Source organism: Lissotriton helveticus, chromosome 3_1, assembly GCF_964261635.1.
Source record: "Lissotriton helveticus chromosome 3_1, aLisHel1.1, whole genome shotgun sequence".
Taxonomy (NCBI): Eukaryota; Metazoa; Chordata; class Amphibia; order Caudata; family Salamandridae; genus Lissotriton; species Lissotriton helveticus.
Window position 1 is genome coordinate 937,246,930 of NC_136061.1, and position 17,907 is coordinate 937,264,836.

The following is a 17,907-nucleotide window of genomic DNA, read 5'->3' on the forward strand; positions in this document are numbered from 1 at the left end:
CAATCATGGAGTCCCACTCTGCAACTCTGGAAAATAGCCTGCTTAATCTCCACAACGGCCCCCACAACGCTAAGGATGCCTGGCCTCCACCTTGGGGGTGCCCAGGAGTGGACACCTCACAGGGAAAGCCAGGATGGGTTCCACAGCGGTATTCGTACAAGCGCCTTGAGACCCTTGCGGGTGACTAGTGCGCTATACAATTTACATATAACAAAACTCGTTATTCACTGTTGCCTCATCATAGAGGTATTCCAGACCAAGCTGACAGGGCTCTCTGAGAGACGGAAGGCAGGGGAGGTGCTGGGGTTAGTCAACGATGGCAGGTGATATATATATATATATATATATATATATATATTACCATTGAGACAGCGATACATAACAGAAACCATGTTACGTATAGCTCCACCGTCATTGCTCTGCCACTGCTTAATTGTGGAGGGTCATACATAACATATCATTGGAGTTTGTTAGAAGGGAATTACAGGGATGTTTTTCATCTCTGATTTACCATCTATGATTCTAAATGTGACACGCCAAACACTGTGTTAATATGTCACCTCCATGTACAGACTTGCTGAGAAAAGTAGATTTTACCGTTAGTTCAGTTAAACGGATGGTTTCTAAAGCTCCACAACCACACCGTCCGTTCCCACTTTGTATGCATTTAGCAGGTGCCATCTACTTCCCTCAATCCCTGTAATCTTTCTCTTTTTAACCCCATACCTGCAACCAACCACTGCCTACACATCGATCAGCTTTATACCTTCCTTCTAGCACGTTATGGCCCACTCGTTCCCGCTGTCGCCAGTCGCTCAACTATACTAACACCCAGTCCCTAAAAACCCTTTGATCCTAACCTATTCACTGCGTCACTCCTACTGTCACTATAATGTTCTGTCACATATTCCTTAACACTCTCTCCCCAGCCTAATTCATTTACTCCCCGCGTCTCTCACTTCTTTCCATAGAACTCCTCCAGGCGGTTCCATACCGCCGCTTCCTCTGGGTCCGAGCTCAGGCTCTGCTGCTGCTGAAGGAAGCCCGACACATCTTTCATGGCTGAGCCGCTCGAGGGGATGTTGTTCTGGAACCGTGTGATGAGGTTTCGACGAATTAGTTGGTATCTCTTCTGTCTTGACTTCTCACAAATGACTATTAAACAGACCGGTGCGGCACCCGGATGAGAACAGTGAAGGATGCTCACTCACTTCCGGCAGACCTGCAACCAACGGCATGCCGGGAAGTCCCGTAACGCTTCGAATACAAGAGCACTCAGATTAGGTATTTTAAGACGAGGTCTGACACTACAGATCTTTTTTTTTTTTTTTTTACACTACACTTAACCCATGTACGCAGCCTGTGATATATTTATCATTCCGAACATGGTAAGTAGTGTCCGCCTGATTTACGGTATAGAGATTTTTTTTTTTAAAGAAGGCACTGGCGATATCCAATATTTGACGGAGCTCTGGATCGAGAGACTTAACAGACTACTATGTCTGCTGGTCGAATGTTTGTCAATGAGGAGCTTGCTGAACGAATAGACACCTTAAAAGCGTGTGTCCCTCTAATACAAACATTATGGGCGCGCTAGTCCTGGAAGCAGGGGCAGCAGTCAATGGCAAGGAGAGAGCTTCCGTCTGAAGAGTACAGCAGGTAGAGACAAGCACTTCTGTCAGATGCACCAGTACGTTGCCCCAGTGTGCACTTACCCACGTTATAAGTATGCACACTCCTCAGTGTTTACCCAACGCATCTGGTGCTGAGTTAGAGTGATTTATTAATTGGTTCGCCCAATGTTTAAGCAGTGGATTTATTTATTTATTCATTTATGCATTTTTATATAGCTCGAACTTTACCCAAAGGCCTCAGAGCGCTTCACAATAGAACCAAGTACGTTACATGAGGAGAATGTTACAAATGTACATGTTACAGAAGCAAACGAGATACAAGAAGATGTATAATATAGCAGTAGACGGCAGTCACTCAAAAACACAAAAAAGCACACTGGGATGACGTTTGTACAGGCACAGAATACAAATTTACAATAGTGAAAGAACTTCATTGAGGGGCTTGAAAAGGGGTGTATTAGTTCTGGAAGTGTCTTTGAAAGAGAAGAGATTTGAGGTCAGTTTTGAAGGTCCGGGTAGAGGAGGTGGTACGGAGCAGTGGAGGAAGCGATTTCCAGATTCTCACCGCATTTCCTGAGAAGGATTGAGCCATCGGTTTTTCCCTTTTTAAAGTGGGGGGCTCAAGCAGTAAATTTTCCGCATTACGTGACGGTCTAGAGCCATCAGAGATTTTCAGGTTATTTGCCAGGCATCAATGGGAGGAAGTATGCAAGGCTTTGTGGGTGATACGGGTAGTCTTGTAGATTGATCTTGCCTCGATGGGAGGCCAACGGAGGGAAGACAAAATGGGTGTGATGTGGTCACTTCTTTTGGCCTCAAATATAAAATGAGCGGCTGAATGGAGAATGGATTTAAGAGGCGACAGGTGGGATTTGGGGAGGCCAGCAAGAAGAGAATTGCAATAGTCCAATCTAGAGAGAACCAGCGATTGGACCAGAGTTTTTAGATCTTGCTTCGGAAAGAAGCTTTGAATCCCCCAAAGAAGGCGCAGTTGGTATTGAGCATTCTTTGCAATGGAATTGATGTGGGAGAGTAGATTGAGCCTTTTGTCAAGTAAGACACCATGAGATTTTGCCCTGTCAAAAATGATAGATTTATTGTTAAGTAGATTCAGCTGATCCATCCAAGATTGAACAGGAGGAAGAGATAGTGAGGCAGAGAGGAAGAGGAATTCAGTTTTGGAGGAATTCAGAATAACTTGATGAGCTTACATCCAGTTTTGAATAGAGTAGAGAGTAGAGTTGAGGTTTGAGATATTGTGTGCGGAAGACACCTTCAGGTAGATTTGAGTCTTATCCGCATAGAGATGGTAGCGGATCCCATATTTACTTAGGAGATTTCCCAATGGTTCCAGATAGAGATCAATCCAAGTGGGTGCAAGGATAGAGCCTTGAGGGACACCTTGACCTACCGCTAATGAAGATGAAAAATTTGCGCTTTTTTGATCATTTGGGATCTGTCCGAGAGGAAAGAGGCAAACCATTTAAGCACTGTGCCTTGCAAACCCATTCTCTCTTAAAGAGTGTTAAGGAGAGTGTTGTGATTAACAGTGTCAAAGGCTGCAGAAAGGGCTAGAAGAATCAGAAGACAAGACTCCCCTGAATCAAGTATACGCAGCGCATCGTCGATCACTTGCAGCAGGGCTGTTTCAGTGCTGCTGTTTTGAATGAAACCAGACTGGAAATTGTCAAGAATATCATTATCCTTAATATGACGGGAAAGTTGTTTCACTACACATTTTTTGTGATTTTCGCAAGAAAAGGGAGGTTAGTGATGGGGCAGAAGTTGTTGAGGTCGTTCGCATCAGCGGTGGGTTTTTTAAGAAGAGGGGTAACCTGTCCTGTTTTAAGGGCAACAGGAAGAGGTTAACCAGACTGGTCCAATGGGAAAGAATATGGGCGTAGAAGTCAATGGCAATGTCACTAGGGATGGGGTCAAAAGAATGGTTGGAGGGCCTTGTTTCGAGGATGCATTTAAGGAGGGCATCTTCAGAGAGGACGTCAAAGTTCTGCCAAATGACTAAGGATTTGCACTCCTCTAGGGGGTAGGATGAATGACCTGATCCACCAATGATTTCACTATTCCGTCGAAAAATATAGCAAATTCTGCTGCTTTCTTTGGAGAATTAGAAAAACAACACGAGAGCCAATGCTGAGACAAAGTTAGTCCACACAACTGGGGGGAACAATAGGGGTTTGAAAAAAGCAATACCACCTGCTTAATTTCTTTAGCAATGTATCAAGATTTATTCTCTTTTAAATTATTTTTTGCTTTGTTTTTTGAGAGTGCAAGGGGAAGCAAACAGTTTCATATATACAGTAAGTACAAAAAGTGAATAATTCAGACATTCAATCAATCATGGCCGTCCAGTCATACACAAACATTCATACATAAAACACCATAATCAGTGAACAAAAAAGAAACAAGAAAAACCAGATGGAACCACGTATTGGTCAAAACATAGATTGGAGAGAATCCCTTTGGATAATGCAGTTTTTTTCAATCCTTTAGGTGTATTTACACGGGGAAAGTCATTCTCACAACAAACTTAGAGATGATCTATCTTTAGAACAACAAATAAGGACCAAATACGGGGGTAGAGTGGTCGACGCGTTTCAAACCCCACTTGTTAGGGGGGTTCTCCTCAGGACCAACTGGTTCTTAGCCAATGAACCACAGAGTCATCAGTATTCAAAGAGCGGCAGATCAAGAAGGTAAAAAGTAGAATGCTCACAGTGGCTGCGCTTCAACCGGCTTAATGCTTGCCGGAGATTCCCTGCTCGTCCTTCAGTCTCGGGGACGGTGTAAATTGGCGATGGAAAGCAGGCGTCTGTCCTTGTTTCCAAAACACGAGTGGCGGAGTATTGTCAGGCTTGATGGTTAGGGGAGAGCAGTTTGGATTTTTTATGAGGTCAAATAGTTTTTTGGGTCTGTTTTTGGCTGACTCGAGGAGGGTTCTGAAGTGTGGTGCTTTTTTTTTTTTTTTAATTATTTTTATTGGCATTTTAAAACAATGCGATACAGTGTCATGTAGAAACACAAAATAAGTTAGGCACAGTAGTTTGGCAACAGAAACCAGCGAGAGTACATCATTAACACTGGAGCATCTTCGTCTATCAATCAGAACATGGGTTGTTAACCAAGATCGAAATTCCAGAGCTTTATTCCGTATCGGAGCTAGAGCTGTCCGTATCGGAAGGCGGGTCGCAAATGTTCCCCCTGTATTTATTCCATGTCCCCCAAATCCTATTCCATTTCTTGGGACAACCTCTATGTCGAAACACTGCCCGCTCTGCAATCATCGCAGCGTCCATATCCTGCTTCCAGGTCGATATTGATGGCGACATCCTCCCACCCCACTTCTGCGCTATATTTCGTTTTGCTACCATCATACCTAGTGTCATCCAGTTCTGCCCATATCGTGTGAGGTCATTGGGTTCCCATATGTTTAAAAGGCAACGCTTGGGGTCAGGCTTTATGGAGAGTTCCTCTGATTGAGACATGGTGCGCATCACTTGAACCCAGTAATGTGCAATTCGGGGGCAATCCCATATCGTGTGGTAGAAGCTACCTATTTCCCCACATCCCCTCAGGCAGTATGGGTGTGAAATTCTTTTCATCTTATGTAGTGCGGCCCTCGTGTAGTATGATATGTGAAGTATACGTAGTTGCACCAGGCGAAGACGCGAAGGGACACCCACTTCTTTTGGAGACGAAGTCGCCTCCTGCCACTCTGAGTCATCAATGTCACCACAGTCGTGTACCCATTTCTCCCGCAGGGCCTCCAGAGGGTCAGGTAAGTTGTTTACAAGTTTCCTGTACGTTAGAGATGTCGCCTTTGCAGGCATAAAGTCAGTCAGAAGCCTGTCCTCGAGCGGGGACGCCTCCGGGATAGCTGTTCCGGACTGTAACACTGTTGTCATTCAATCAATCAATCAATCAAAGCATTTATATAGCGCACTACTCACCCGGAGGGTCTCAAGGCGCTAGGGGAGGGGGGTCCGCTACTGCTCGAACAGCCAGGTCTTGAGCTGCTTCCTGAAGGCGAGGTGGTCCTGGGTCAGGCGGAGGTGGGTCGGGAGGGAGTTCCAAGTCTTGGCGGCGAGGTGGGAGAAGGACCTTCCTCCTGTGGTGGCTCTTCGGATACGGGGGACGGCGGCGAGGGCGTGGCCGGTCGATCGAAGCTGGCGTTTGGGGGCGTAGAAGTTGAGGCGGCTGTTGAGGTATCCTGGACCCTGGTTGTGTAGGGCTTTGTGTGCGTGGGTGAGGAGACGAAAGGTGATTCTCTTGTTGACCGGGAGCCAGTGCAGGTCTCTCAGGTGTCCGGAGATGTGGTCACGACGGGGGATGTCCAGTATGAGACGTGCTGAGGCGTTCTGGATCCGCTGGAGTCTCTTCTGGAGTTTGGCGGTGGTTCCGGTGTAGAGGGAGTTGCCGTAGTCCAGACGGCTGGTGACGAGGGCCTGGGTGACCGTCTTCCTGGTCTCGGTGGGGATCCACCGGAAGATCTTACGTAGCATGCGCAGGATGTTGAAGCATGACGAAGAGACGGCGTTGACTTGTCTGTTCATGGAGAGGGAGGAGTCCAGGATGAAGCCCAGGTTGCGTGCGTGGTCCGTTGGCTTGGGAGTGGTGCCCAGGGCGGGGGGCCACCAGGAGTCGTCCCAGGCGGAGGGTGAGGATCCCAGGATGAGGACTTCCGTCTTGTCCGAGTTCAGTTTCAGGCGGCTGTCCTTCATCCATTCGGCTACCTCTTTCATCCCTTCGTGTAGGTTGGCTCTGGCGGTGGCGGGGTCGTTGGTGAGGGAGAGGATCAGCTGGGTGTCGTCGGCGTAGGAGATGATGTTGAGGTTGTTCTGGCGTGCGATGGCTGCGAGGGGGCTCATGTAGACGTTGAAGAGGGTTGGGCTGAGCGAGGAGCCTTGAGGAACGCCGCAGATGACTTCGGTGGCTTCTGATCTGAACGGGGGGAGGTGGACTCTCTGTGCCCTTCCGGTGAGGAAGGAGATGATCCACTCCAGTGCCTTCTCCTGGATTCCGACGTTGCTGAGGCGTTGCACAAGGGTACGTTGGCAGACAGTGTCGAAGGCCGCGCAGAGGTCTAGGAGGATGAGGGCCGCTGTTTCTCCGTTGTCGAGTAGGGCTCGGATGTCGTCGGTTGCTGCGATCAGGGCGGTCTCGGTACTGTGGTTGGCCCAGAAGCCAGACGGCGAGAGGTCGAGGGATCCGTTTGTCTCGAGGAAGGCGGCCAGCTGCTTGTTGACGGTCTTCTCGATGACTTTTGCAGGAAACGGGAGCAGCGAGATGGGGTGGAAGTTTTTGAGTTCGGTGGGGTCGGCTGATGGCTTCTTTAGTAGAGCGCTGAGTTCGGCGTGCTTCCAGCTCTCCGGGAAGGTAGCGGTGTCGAAGGAGGTGTTGATGATGTCCCGCAGGTGGGGTGCGATGACAGCGTCGGCCTTGTTGAAGATGTGGTGGGGGCAGGGGTCCGTCGGAGATCCGGAGTGGATGGAGTTCATCGTGTGGATGGTGTCTTCGGTGCTGATCGGGGTCCAGTCGCGGAGGGTGGTGGTGGGGGGCGGTGGTTCAGTCGTGGCGTGCGTCGGATGAGTGCTGAAGCTGTTGTGTATGTCCGCGATCTTGTTGTGGAAGTAGGAGGCGAGGGAGTTGCAGAGGTCTTGCGAAGGGGTGATGTCGTTGTTTCCGGCATTGGGGTTGGAGAGCTCTTTAACGATGTTGAAGAGTTCCGTGCATGGCGTACCTGCACCTACCTGAAACGTTCTGTCAGCGCCAAATCATATTGCTGTTGCAGCGTCTCAAAAGGTAGCACCTGCCCCTTCTGCCATAGATCTCCAATGGTCGAGATGCCGATAGCATCCCAGCGGTCGAAGCCCTTGGAATGTCTCAGTTTTCCCAGCTGTTTTTTGTCCCACAACGGGGTCAGCTGTGTCAGTACTCCCTGCCATTTCAACCTGTTCAGCGCCGCGTGCCACACGGTGAGCGTGTGACGCAGTGGGCCTATCTTCGTGGTGATTAATGATTTATCGTACAGGGGGGCCAGCATTCCAGAGATTCCCAACTGTGCCCTGTCTGCCCTTAGGGCTGGTTCTGACTGGGGGAGATGAAGCCATTGGTTAACAATCTTCAACTGTGACGCCCAGTAGTAAAGGTTGGCGTCCGGGAGCGCTATGCCTCCGTTGTACCAGCCGCGTGTGAGCTTGGCTTGCGCTATACGGGCAGGCTTAGTACCCCATAGTAGCACCGAGACTTGCGCTGCGATGGTTTTGAAGTACGCGGGAGGGACAGGGTAGGGTGCGTTTTCTAGTATGTAGAGGAAGCGGGGCAGGGCCATCATTTTGAACAGGGCCGCCTTACCTAGCAGCGTCAGCGGTAGTGATTCCCAGTGTCGGATGTCACGTTTGAGGCGATCAAGAGGGGGTTGTAGGTTGTGTGTATGGAAAACGGCAGGGTCAGCTGTGATGTGTATCCCTAAGTATTTAAACCCGGCAGCAGAGATCCGCAGCGGGCAGGTGTCCGGTAAGCGCGGTGCGGGACCGCGCAATATGTACATGGTGGATTTGGACCAGTTGATTGAATAGCCGGAAGCTCTGCCGTATGCCGTGCATACATCTAGTAAGGTGTTAATCGACCGCTTGGGAGAGGTGAGATATATCAGAACATCGTCGGCGTAGAGGGATATTCTGTCTTCCCAGTCGTCCGTCCAGCGGATACCACTGATCGTGGGCTCCCACCTGATCCATTCGGCCAGTGGTTCAAGGACCATGGCAAACAGTAATGGGGACAGTGGGCAACCCTGTCGCGTGCCTCTAGACAATGGAAAGTCTGCCGAGATGTGGCCATTGGCGGCTACGTGCGCCATTGGTCTTGCGTAGAGCAGACGGATCCAGGAGCAGAACTTCGGGCCAAAACCAAAGTGGCGTAGTACTGCAAATAGGAAGGGCCAGTGGACCGTGTCGAACGCCATATGGGCGTCGAGGAATAGTATCACCGCGGGTTCTAATAGATACGTCACGCGCGCAAGTACAGCATGCACTCTTCGCAAATTGAGCGCCGTGTTCCTGCCCGGCATAAAGCCGGACTGGTCTTTATGTATGAGTTTGGGCAGATGGGACGTAAGGCGCTGCGCCAACAGTTTCGCGAGTATTTTAGCCTCGGCGTTAATGAGGGAAATTGGGCGGTATGACGTACAGTGGTCAGCCGGTTTCCCTGGTTTTAAGATAGCCACAATCGTGGCCGTACGTTGATCTAACGGAAGTTCCCCTGCCTCCAAGCTTTCCGTGAACATGCGCAGCAAGTGCGGCGCAAGCGTGTCCGCCTGTTGCTTATATAAGTCAACTGGTATTCCATTGGGTCCTAGTGCCTTACCCGTCTGCAGGGCTTTAATCGCCAGTTGCACCTCATCGGTCGTTAAGTCTGCGTCCAAGGCCTGAGCCTCCTCCGCTGTCAGTGCGGGCATTTTGAGATCTTTAATGTAGGTGTATGCCTCATCCTCCGAGATCGTGGACGCTGACGAGTACACCGTTTCATAGTGCCGGGCTAGCGCGTGTACTATTGTGCTGGGATCTCTAATGGGGTCACTTCCCTCTAACGTCAGTTGTGCTATCCATCTGTCCCGTCTGTCACGTCTGTCCAGCCAAGCCAGCAATTTGCCTGCTTTGTCGCCCATCTCGTAAATTTTGTGTCGTGTGGCAGACAGTTGCGGCTTGACTTCCTCTGTCAGGAGTGTTTTATGACGATATTGTGCTATTTGTAAATTGTGCGTTGTAGTGGGGTTTGGGTCCGTCGCATGCCTTGTCTCTGCCTCAGCCACCGCCGTTTCTAGAGCTAACAGTTCCGCTTGTCCCTCCCGCTTAAGCGCTGTAATGGAAACTATTGCACGCCCCCTAATCACTATTTTGTTGGCCTCCCACAGAGTGGCAGCGGAGGACACCGAGCCAGCGTTGTCTCGGAAGTAGTGTTTGGTCCCCACCCTCAGCTCCCTCTTGATCTTAGAATTGTGGAGGTATGCAGCGGATTGGATAGACCCGACGCCGTGTGGGCTGATGGTGTGTATAGGTAATTAGCAGTGGAGAGTGATCTGAGATACCTCGTGGTCGTATTTCTACCTTGAACACAGTGCCGGGACCACCCGGTGAGCCAAGAAAATAGTCAAGCCTGGTGAGACTATTATGGACGCTGGAGTGGTATGTGAACTGTCGGTCCCGGGGGTTGAATTTCCTCCAGAGGTCCTCCAGTCCCATAGCAGTCAGGAAGCCCCCTAATCGTGTTGTGCCAGCTGGAGCTAACTTTGGGGGGACCCTATCCATCGAGCTATCAGCCACTAAATTAAAATCCCCCCCGAGAAGCAAATCCCCCTCAGGGAGCCCCAGTATGAAAGTGCTAAGATCTGTTAGGGCTGTCGCCTGTAAGGCAGGTGGAATGTAAACGGAGACGATGTTAATGGGTTTTCCCTCCCAATGTGCGTGTATAGCGGCAAATCTACCCGCTGTGTCCGACCTAGCAGACTGTATGAGCAGGGGGAATTGTTTTTTCACCAGAACGCCGACCCCCCCTGGACCCAGAGGTGAACTCGGAGTGGGCCACCATCTGAAAACTTCACCTGTCCATGGCTTTCGTGGCCGCGCCAGTGAGGTGCGTCTCCTGTAGGAGTATCACTGCAGCCCCCTCCCTTTTAATGCTTTTCAGGACCAGACCCCGCTTGATTTTGTCACCAAGGCCTCGGACGTTTCAGGAGAGTATCGACAAGGACGGCGTCACACTAGTCGCTCCGCCCTGTGGAATTGTGCGAGTGTCAACCCCCATCATCATGGATCAGTGTGCTAATTAGACGAGTATCAGTTTCTGTGATTCCAAACAACATGCCGCTCAGTGTAGATCGGTGTATCGCAGTAACATAAAACACAACGAACAACAAAAAACACTCCCCCCTCCCTGCCTCCCTGCTTCGCGGACTCCAAACTGCCCGCCACCCCAACTCAGCAGAGTGCTTATGATCCCAGTCAAGAAACAACGTTGCTTACAAGAGCAAGGGGGGGTGAAAGTCCAAGGAGGACCAGATAGCCCCTAACAGTTCCAGTGTCCCAGCTCATTCGTAAAAGTCTCAGTAGCTTAGTACGGGAGCTGAACACCAGTCAGACAAAGTTCGGGTCACCTGCCACAGTTCACAGTGAAAAAGGAGAGGTACTTCCCTTAAGGTAGCAGGAGTCATTCCCAGAGTCTGCAGCCGGGTCGGTCTCGGTCTTCTCCTCTTGCCCGGTCATTTCAGGCTCGTCGGTCTGTCCTTGTCTTCTGCGCCTACTGTTCTGTCGGCCAGAGCCTTCCGCCGGTCGCCATCCCTCGAGCCAGTCGTGTGCCTCCTCCGGAGTGTCAAAGAACCAGGTCTTTTTATCAGCCACCACCCAGAGGCGTGCCGGAAAGAGCATGGAGTAGGGCAACTCACGGGATCTTAATGTTTTTTTCACCTCAATGAAGCTTCTCCGTCTCGCCGCCACCGCCGTCGTGTAGTCCGGGAAAATTGAAACTTCCGCGTTCTGAATCCGTATGGGCGGTGCGACCCTCGCCGTTTGCAGGACGGCGTCGCGATCCCTGAAATTGAATATGCGCGCTATAACAGGCCTCGGTCGCGCCCCGGTGCGTGGACGCCCCCCCGGGACCCTATGCGCCCGCTCCACCGAGAAGAACTTGGAGAGGCCCTTTGGTTGCAGCACGTTTCTCACGAGGTCTTCTACATACAGGTCCATGGCAGGCCCCCTTCCGACTCTGGCAGACCAATAAGGCGAATATTATTGCGTCTGGAGCGCCCTTCTTGTTCGTCCATCTTGTCTGCCAGGAATTTGTTGTCATCCTCCAATTGCGCCACCCTTTTAAGCAGCGACGCAGTGTCTGAGGAAAGGGTCGTAGTGACCTGTTCCACCGCAGTAACCCTTGATGACATCTTTTGTAAGTCTGCCCGCAAAAGTGTGACATCCGTCGAGATGGAACCAACCGTGGTTTGTACCTGGGTCAGGGCCGCCATGATGTCCTCCAGCGTTATGGCAGGGATTGCGCCGCCCTCTGCGCCCTTAGCGCTGGTCCTCTTCTGCTCCGCCAGTGGGGGAAAGTCCTTGGCATAGGCAAATTTATCTAATTTGCTCTGTTGGGTCCCACGATTACCCCTGCCACTCATTATGGGTCCGTGAGGGGTGCTGCCTCGGGTCACACTAGAGTAGGTGAATGGGTGGACAGTTTTATGGGTCGAATCTCCAACCAAGGAAACCAGGCCTGAAACAGAGAGTGTCCGGTGACCGTCTGTCCAGCTGCGCCACTCGTCGCCCCCCGCACTGCACAAGTGTGGTGCTTTTTAATTGAAGATGTGTTCGGGGTAATTTGATCTTGCTGAACATAAAGTAGCAAGATTAGTGGTGGGTGGAGATTGTCTCCATTATTTTTCCAGGATTCTCAGGTTCTTCCTTTTTTCATAAAGGGATTTGTTGAACCAAGGTGCTGAAGGAATAGGCTTTCCCTTTTGCTTTTACGTGGATCGACATTATCGATTTCGACTGCAAGGACTGAGAGACATTAAGAAGTGAGATTGTTGACATCCAAGTTGGGGTCTAGCCTTGGAAGTAATTGTATTGCAGAATCACAGAGAGTGTCAAAGTCAATGTTTTTGGTGTTACAGAACCAGGTAGTAGTCCTTTCAGGTTGGCCAAGAGTTCTAGAGTGTGATAGGTAAAGAGAGAAGGGGATGAGGAAGTGGTCAGACCAGTCTACATGAATTGGGATAGCAATAGTAAGCATGTCTGCTTTAGATATAACATGGTCCATAATTGAGCCCTTAGAGTATGTTGTTTCAGTGCAGTGCTGGAAAAGAGCATTTGCTGAGAGAAAGGCGACAAGCCTATTAGCAGAGGAATCTTTCAGCGAGCCCCATTGAAGATTGAAGTCTCCTAGGAAGATCTGTCTGTCACTTTGCGAGTATCGGCCGCTGATGAAGTCGGTGAGTTCCTCCAAATAAGAAGAGCAGCCACCAGGCGGACGATAAATGGCATGACATCTGAAGGGTGAGCAGTGTTGCACTTGAAGTTCAAGAGACAGGCATTCAAATGTATGAAATGAGCTGTTAGGAAAAGCCTTAAGTTGAAAGAAGTTTCTAAAGATGATTGCAACACCTCCCCCAACTTTGGCTGTTCTGTCATTTCTAAAGATAGAATAGTCGATGGGTAACCGAAAATCAAACGTAGAATGAGAGGTGTCGTTGAATCAGGTGTCTGTGAGGAAGAGAATGTCGAGATTGTGGATAGTGATGGTGTCAGAAATTTCCAGTTTGTGTTTCATTGCAGATCTGCAGTTGTAGAGCAAACAGCGTAACTCTGACAAGACTGTTTTGGTGACGGGTGCGATTGGGCTTTTAGGGGTGATAGGGACAGAAGGGAGTGCAAATGGCGAGGGAGGGCAGGGAGAGTTGGGGGTGTGGAGGTATTGGGGTACAAGGTTAAAAGGTGGAGTTAGATGGTGGTTTAGAGTGGTTATTGGTGCATCTGAGGAGAAAAGAGAGTTATCTATGCTGATGTTGAAAAGAGGAGAATAATTGAGGTCATATTTAGGAGAAGACAGGTGAGGAATGAGGAGAGAGTGCGGAAAGCAGGGGAGGAAAGAGGGGAGTCATAGAATGGCAGGAGGTTTGGGGAGAAGAGAGGAGAGGGGACTTGAAAAGTCCCGTACACTAGGAGAGGTGAATGTGAGGGGACAGGAACCAGGCAGAGTGGAGGGGATTGGGCTATAGGGTAGTTGAAGAAAGAAAATGGTTCTACTAGGTCCGAGGGAGGGAAAAGGAATGGATTACCGAGGGGAGATAAGGGGTTGAGCAGCATTACTGGAGGAATGGGAGGATGAAGAGAGATGCAAGGGGTTTGTGAAGAGTTCAGGGTACAAGGCGAGGGGGGCGGGTAGGGAAGAAGAGAAGAGGAGAGAAAAGGGGGAAAGTATGGAAATTAGCATGGGGAACAGGTTGTAGGAAGGGTGGATTAAATAAGGGGGTGTTGGGTAAGGGTAGGGGGGCGGAGGTAACATTAGAATACCGGGAAGGTGCAGAGAGGAAGAGGGGAGAATTAGATAGAGGTATGGCTGAAGTGTTGCGGGGAAGTGCACAATGGGAGGGGGAAGAATGGGAGAGGAGGGGGCAGGGTAAGGGGGGGGCAGAGGGTCGGCCTGTGCCTCCCGGGGGAATGGCCTATTGGAGTATAGGAGGGCAGGGAAGGAGATAGAAAGTAAAGGGTGGAACTAGATGAAGAATCAAGGGGGATCACAGTCGCAGGGGTGGGAAGTAGGGAAGGGAAGAGGTGGTCAAAGAGAGAGAGACAGGTGTCTTTAGCTTAAATCAAGACAGTACCATTGTTATAAAGTGAAATAGTGAGGGAGCCAATAAAACAAGTAGAGGGGGACATTTTTAGCTGTTGCCCATGTGGGATAGATGAGTAGGAGGTGACCTTGAAGGAGTTATAGAAGCTGGTGGACCAAGAGGGGATGTCGTGAGTGAAAAAAACGTACGTTTTTTTAAGTCTTCCATAGCAACTATTGTGGAATTTGTCAGCAAAGAAGGTATCAGGAAATTGTTCAATGGTCTGATGCTTGAACCGTTTTGCTGAGGCTTTAGACAGAGAAGGGGGATAAATGAATTTGAAGCAGTTAATCCCAGACTTAACTCGAGTGGTGGTCATGTTAGGAAAATGAGGAGGAGGAGGAGGGTGGTGGGGGGAAGAGGAAAGTGCCGCTAGGGTAGCGGTAGTGAGGAGAAGTATAAGAAGAAGAGGGGACATATTCCGGTCATCGAATGAAGTTATCCAATTAATGTGCAGTCAAGAGGCGTCAAGGTTAGCAGGGCAAAAGACTCTGGTCCAACCACACATTTACTGCGGCATCAAGGTGGGATATTAGGCCCATAGTAATGTAATCGGCGGATAAGGGACACAGAATGTATTAAATCATGCCGACATTGGGACCTCCCCTCTATCCACCACCAATGTGGCCGGGGTGAAAAAGTTAGAGACCTTGGTGATGTGTGCTTTCTTTGGCGACATAGGGGCTGGAGCACGGCGTCAAACCCGGGCCTCTCTGTGGAAAGGTGAGGGAGCGTAGTGGTAGCACGTTGGGAAGGCGCAGAGATCTTGCTGTATAATGCCAATGACTGGGGCCCCCTAACTCACGGCAATTGGGGCGTCCCGTAACTCATCTGTGCTCTGTAAACTGCCACTGGATGGTGCAATGGGTGACCCACCTAGGTTAGGGCAGGTGGGGAGACGTAGGGGGCCTGTTCTGCGGCCTAGGCCAGAGGCTGCGCGCCTAAGCCTGAAATCGCCTGACCAACGCCATTTTAAAGTCAGGCGGTCCTGTCCAAGGGCTTCTGCAACCGTTGTGGGTAAATCAAGGGGACCCCTCTTGACACCGGAGGTATTGTGTTGGCTGATGCGCCACTTGGGGTCTTCCTCCTTGAAATATGGGCCCCCTCTGCTCACCTTGGGAGCCACACGGGTCCAAAGCCTGGAATCGCCTGACCGACGCTGTGCACCGGCAGCCTTTTCATTCAGCAATAAAGGATTAAGTCCTGTTCGCAGGAACTGTTCTGTTAATGTGGATATACGTTTATTCGGCAGCAATGTTTCATGTTACTGTTGAGAAAACTAGAATATCCGTAGGCCCAAAACGTTCATATAAACTGATTTCTTGCTTATTTGTGTGCAGCTAGTCGTTTATATTGTTCAGTGCTAGGGCATAGGCAGGCATGATTCATCCAATCAACTGTCAAAACTATGAATCTTTAAAACTCAAGAGCTTATTCTGTGCTAGGCTCTGAATATTCAAATAGTCCAAGGGTCAACCGGGTTTGTGAATATGTATATATTCATTATCTATTAGCCCGAATTTTATAGAATTTTGGTACAATCTCAATTTTCTGTGGCAAGAGAGTATTTTGAGCTACCCCGATTTCTGCAAAACCAAAAGTTGTTTTTATATTGTTATTTGCTGATTTGTAGACTGATAAGATCTAGTTTCACAGTAACTACTCGTGTCAGTATTTTGTTTTGGCTAAGTGTAAAATTATGTATGCAGCCCTTAGGCCTAAGATATACCACAGTTACAGATTTTGTACTGGAGGTTAACCATTTCGATGGGTGACCTGAATGTTTCTTAGGGCCAGCACTCATCAACTAAAGGAACTACACTTGCTATCCACCACAGAGGAGTGCTCTAAATTAGTATGACTGTCACACAAGTAGCCAGTGCTGGAATTGGAAAAACGTTACTCTGGCGAACCCATAACTTGGGGGTCAAGATGTGGCAACAAATAGACGGGGTCATGAAAAGCAGCCTGGCAGTTAATTTATCCATTTCTTTTTTTAATCTCTGCCACAAAGAAATTTGAAACAATGAAACCCGTGATATCAAATCTGTTCTGGCTTCATTGCTTGCATAGGCTGCATTATAAAATAAAGTATATCATGTGGTAAAGGCACCTGCAGCACAGAGCTTTGTGCTCCCAGTAAATGGTAAGATCTGTGTTTGTCTAATCATAGTTTTGAGACACAAAGTAGTAATAGAGGGTTATTGTGTCTCATGCAAAGCACATTATGTAACATGCAGATTACAGATTTAATTTTTTTGTAGGTTATTGCTTTTGACATAGAGATCCCTTTATTAGTACAGAGAATCCCAGGCACTTCATATTTTAAATCCTGACTTTGTGTTTCTCTCGGCCATGCACTCTTAGCATATAATCCCTTATAGTTAAGGCGTTCCTCAGCTGCGGACTTCCGACACATGTTCTGGAGCTGCCCCACCCTCCACTCTCTATGGCAGACGGTACATGACACACTGACGGAACTCACAGGCCTCACGACCCTGACCTCATGGGAGGCTAGTGCGCTAGGCATCTTTCACGTTACCAAACGGGCCCCAGCACACAGGCGCTTTGTATCCCTAGCGCTGCTACTGGCGAACCGCTGCATAGCCATGCACTGGCGATCCCCGGAGGGCCCCCCCATAGCGGCATAGTCGGGGGCGGTTTGTAAGTGGGCGGCAGCCGAGGAAGATGCCCTTCGAGAGGAAGAAGCTAAGGGCACACGTAAACATCCCATTTCGATAGACTGGGCCATGCTCCTCCACAGCTTCCGGCAATCCCTGCGCGCTAGTGCCCCACCCACACCTACCCCCCATTCCCCCCCCGTCCGCCCGTCCGGGCGCACCTAGGACTCCTAGCTGATTCCCGTGCTACCTGTGCCAGGCCCCGCCGCCACGCGCCCTATTAGGGACATCATGACCCCCCTCCCCTCGCACAGACTGCCCGGCTGCCCCACACATGGGTTGACCTAGCCTACTGACGGCGCGGCCACAACGTGCATTGATATTGTGGACCCCTCCTGTAGCCCATCGCCCGACTCCTATCCCTTCTGACGACACTCCTGCTTTTGCCACCGTGCTCCCCCCCACAGTTTTGTCCCCCCAGTTGCACGACACCACCATTATACGACCTGCACGGGCCCTATCCCAACGACCTCCACGGCAGGGACTACTACAACCACTGTTCCTCTTTGTCCCCCCAGGTGGGGTTCCCTGCCTGTATCCCTGCTTACTTACCTGTTTGTGAAGCCTGTGTTATTTTTTATGGAAGAAATGCCACATTGCCTAGTTTTATGTGTAGAAAAGTTGCGTAATTGGCTGACCGCGGCTGAATGTTGACGCCGCGCCGGCAGGTGACTCCTTTAACCTTATGCTGACAAATGCAACAATAAAAACAAGTTACAAAAAAAAAAAAATCCCTTATAGTTAAGGCGCCGTGTGACTCTTATACCTTAAAACGCTCATTGTCTTATGCAACACCCCGTACATTCACAATAAATCATACAATTGTGTAAATTAATGTATTGTGTGTTCTTTGACACCGAATGACTCTCTTCAGGAAGATGAAACCATATATATACCACCTCCAGATTTCAAGATAGCAAACCAGCCCCTAGTCATCTCCAAACTAAAATATAGGAGTGCTACTTTAACATGTGAGAAGTTGGCCTGGTATATGATGTCCACTATTCTAGTGGGCACCTTGCACCAGTCCAAACAACCCTTATTGTGATGGTTGTAAATTCAACCTTATAGACCAGCTATCCTAGTGGTAGCATGGACAAAGCAGTCTTAGGCTAAAACGTCAGAGAGCATGTGAAGCCAACTGTTTTACCATATATAATCCCTTGAATACCAACTGAAAGGACACCACACAAGG

General features: G+C 49.6%; 2 protein-coding genes across 4 annotated transcripts in view; one reads left to right on the top strand and one right to left on the bottom strand.

Annotated features, from left to right (window-relative positions):
• PSMD13 (proteasome 26S subunit, non-ATPase 13) overlaps positions 1–1,236 on the bottom strand; it is an 85,808-nt gene extending 84,572 nt beyond the window's left edge. The window contains exon 1 of the mRNA XM_078681281.1: positions 960–1,236. Coding sequence (XP_078537407.1) covers positions 960–1,060 — 101 coding nt within the window. The 5' untranslated portion in view covers positions 1,061–1,236. The remainder of the gene's footprint in view (positions 1–959) is intronic.
• A 355-nt stretch (positions 1,237–1,591) lies between these two features.
• Positions 1,592–17,907, top strand: part of SIRT3 (sirtuin 3) — a 115,099-nt gene continuing 98,783 nt past the window's right edge. Inside the window, exon 1 of one of the 3 annotated variants that reach the window (XM_078681282.1) lies at positions 1,592–1,659. The gene's annotated coding sequence lies outside the window, so the exon portion shown is untranslated. Of the gene's footprint in view, positions 1,691–17,907 lie in introns of all 3 variants that reach the window. The other 2 variants (XM_078681284.1, XM_078681285.1) reach the window with 2 other exon arrangements.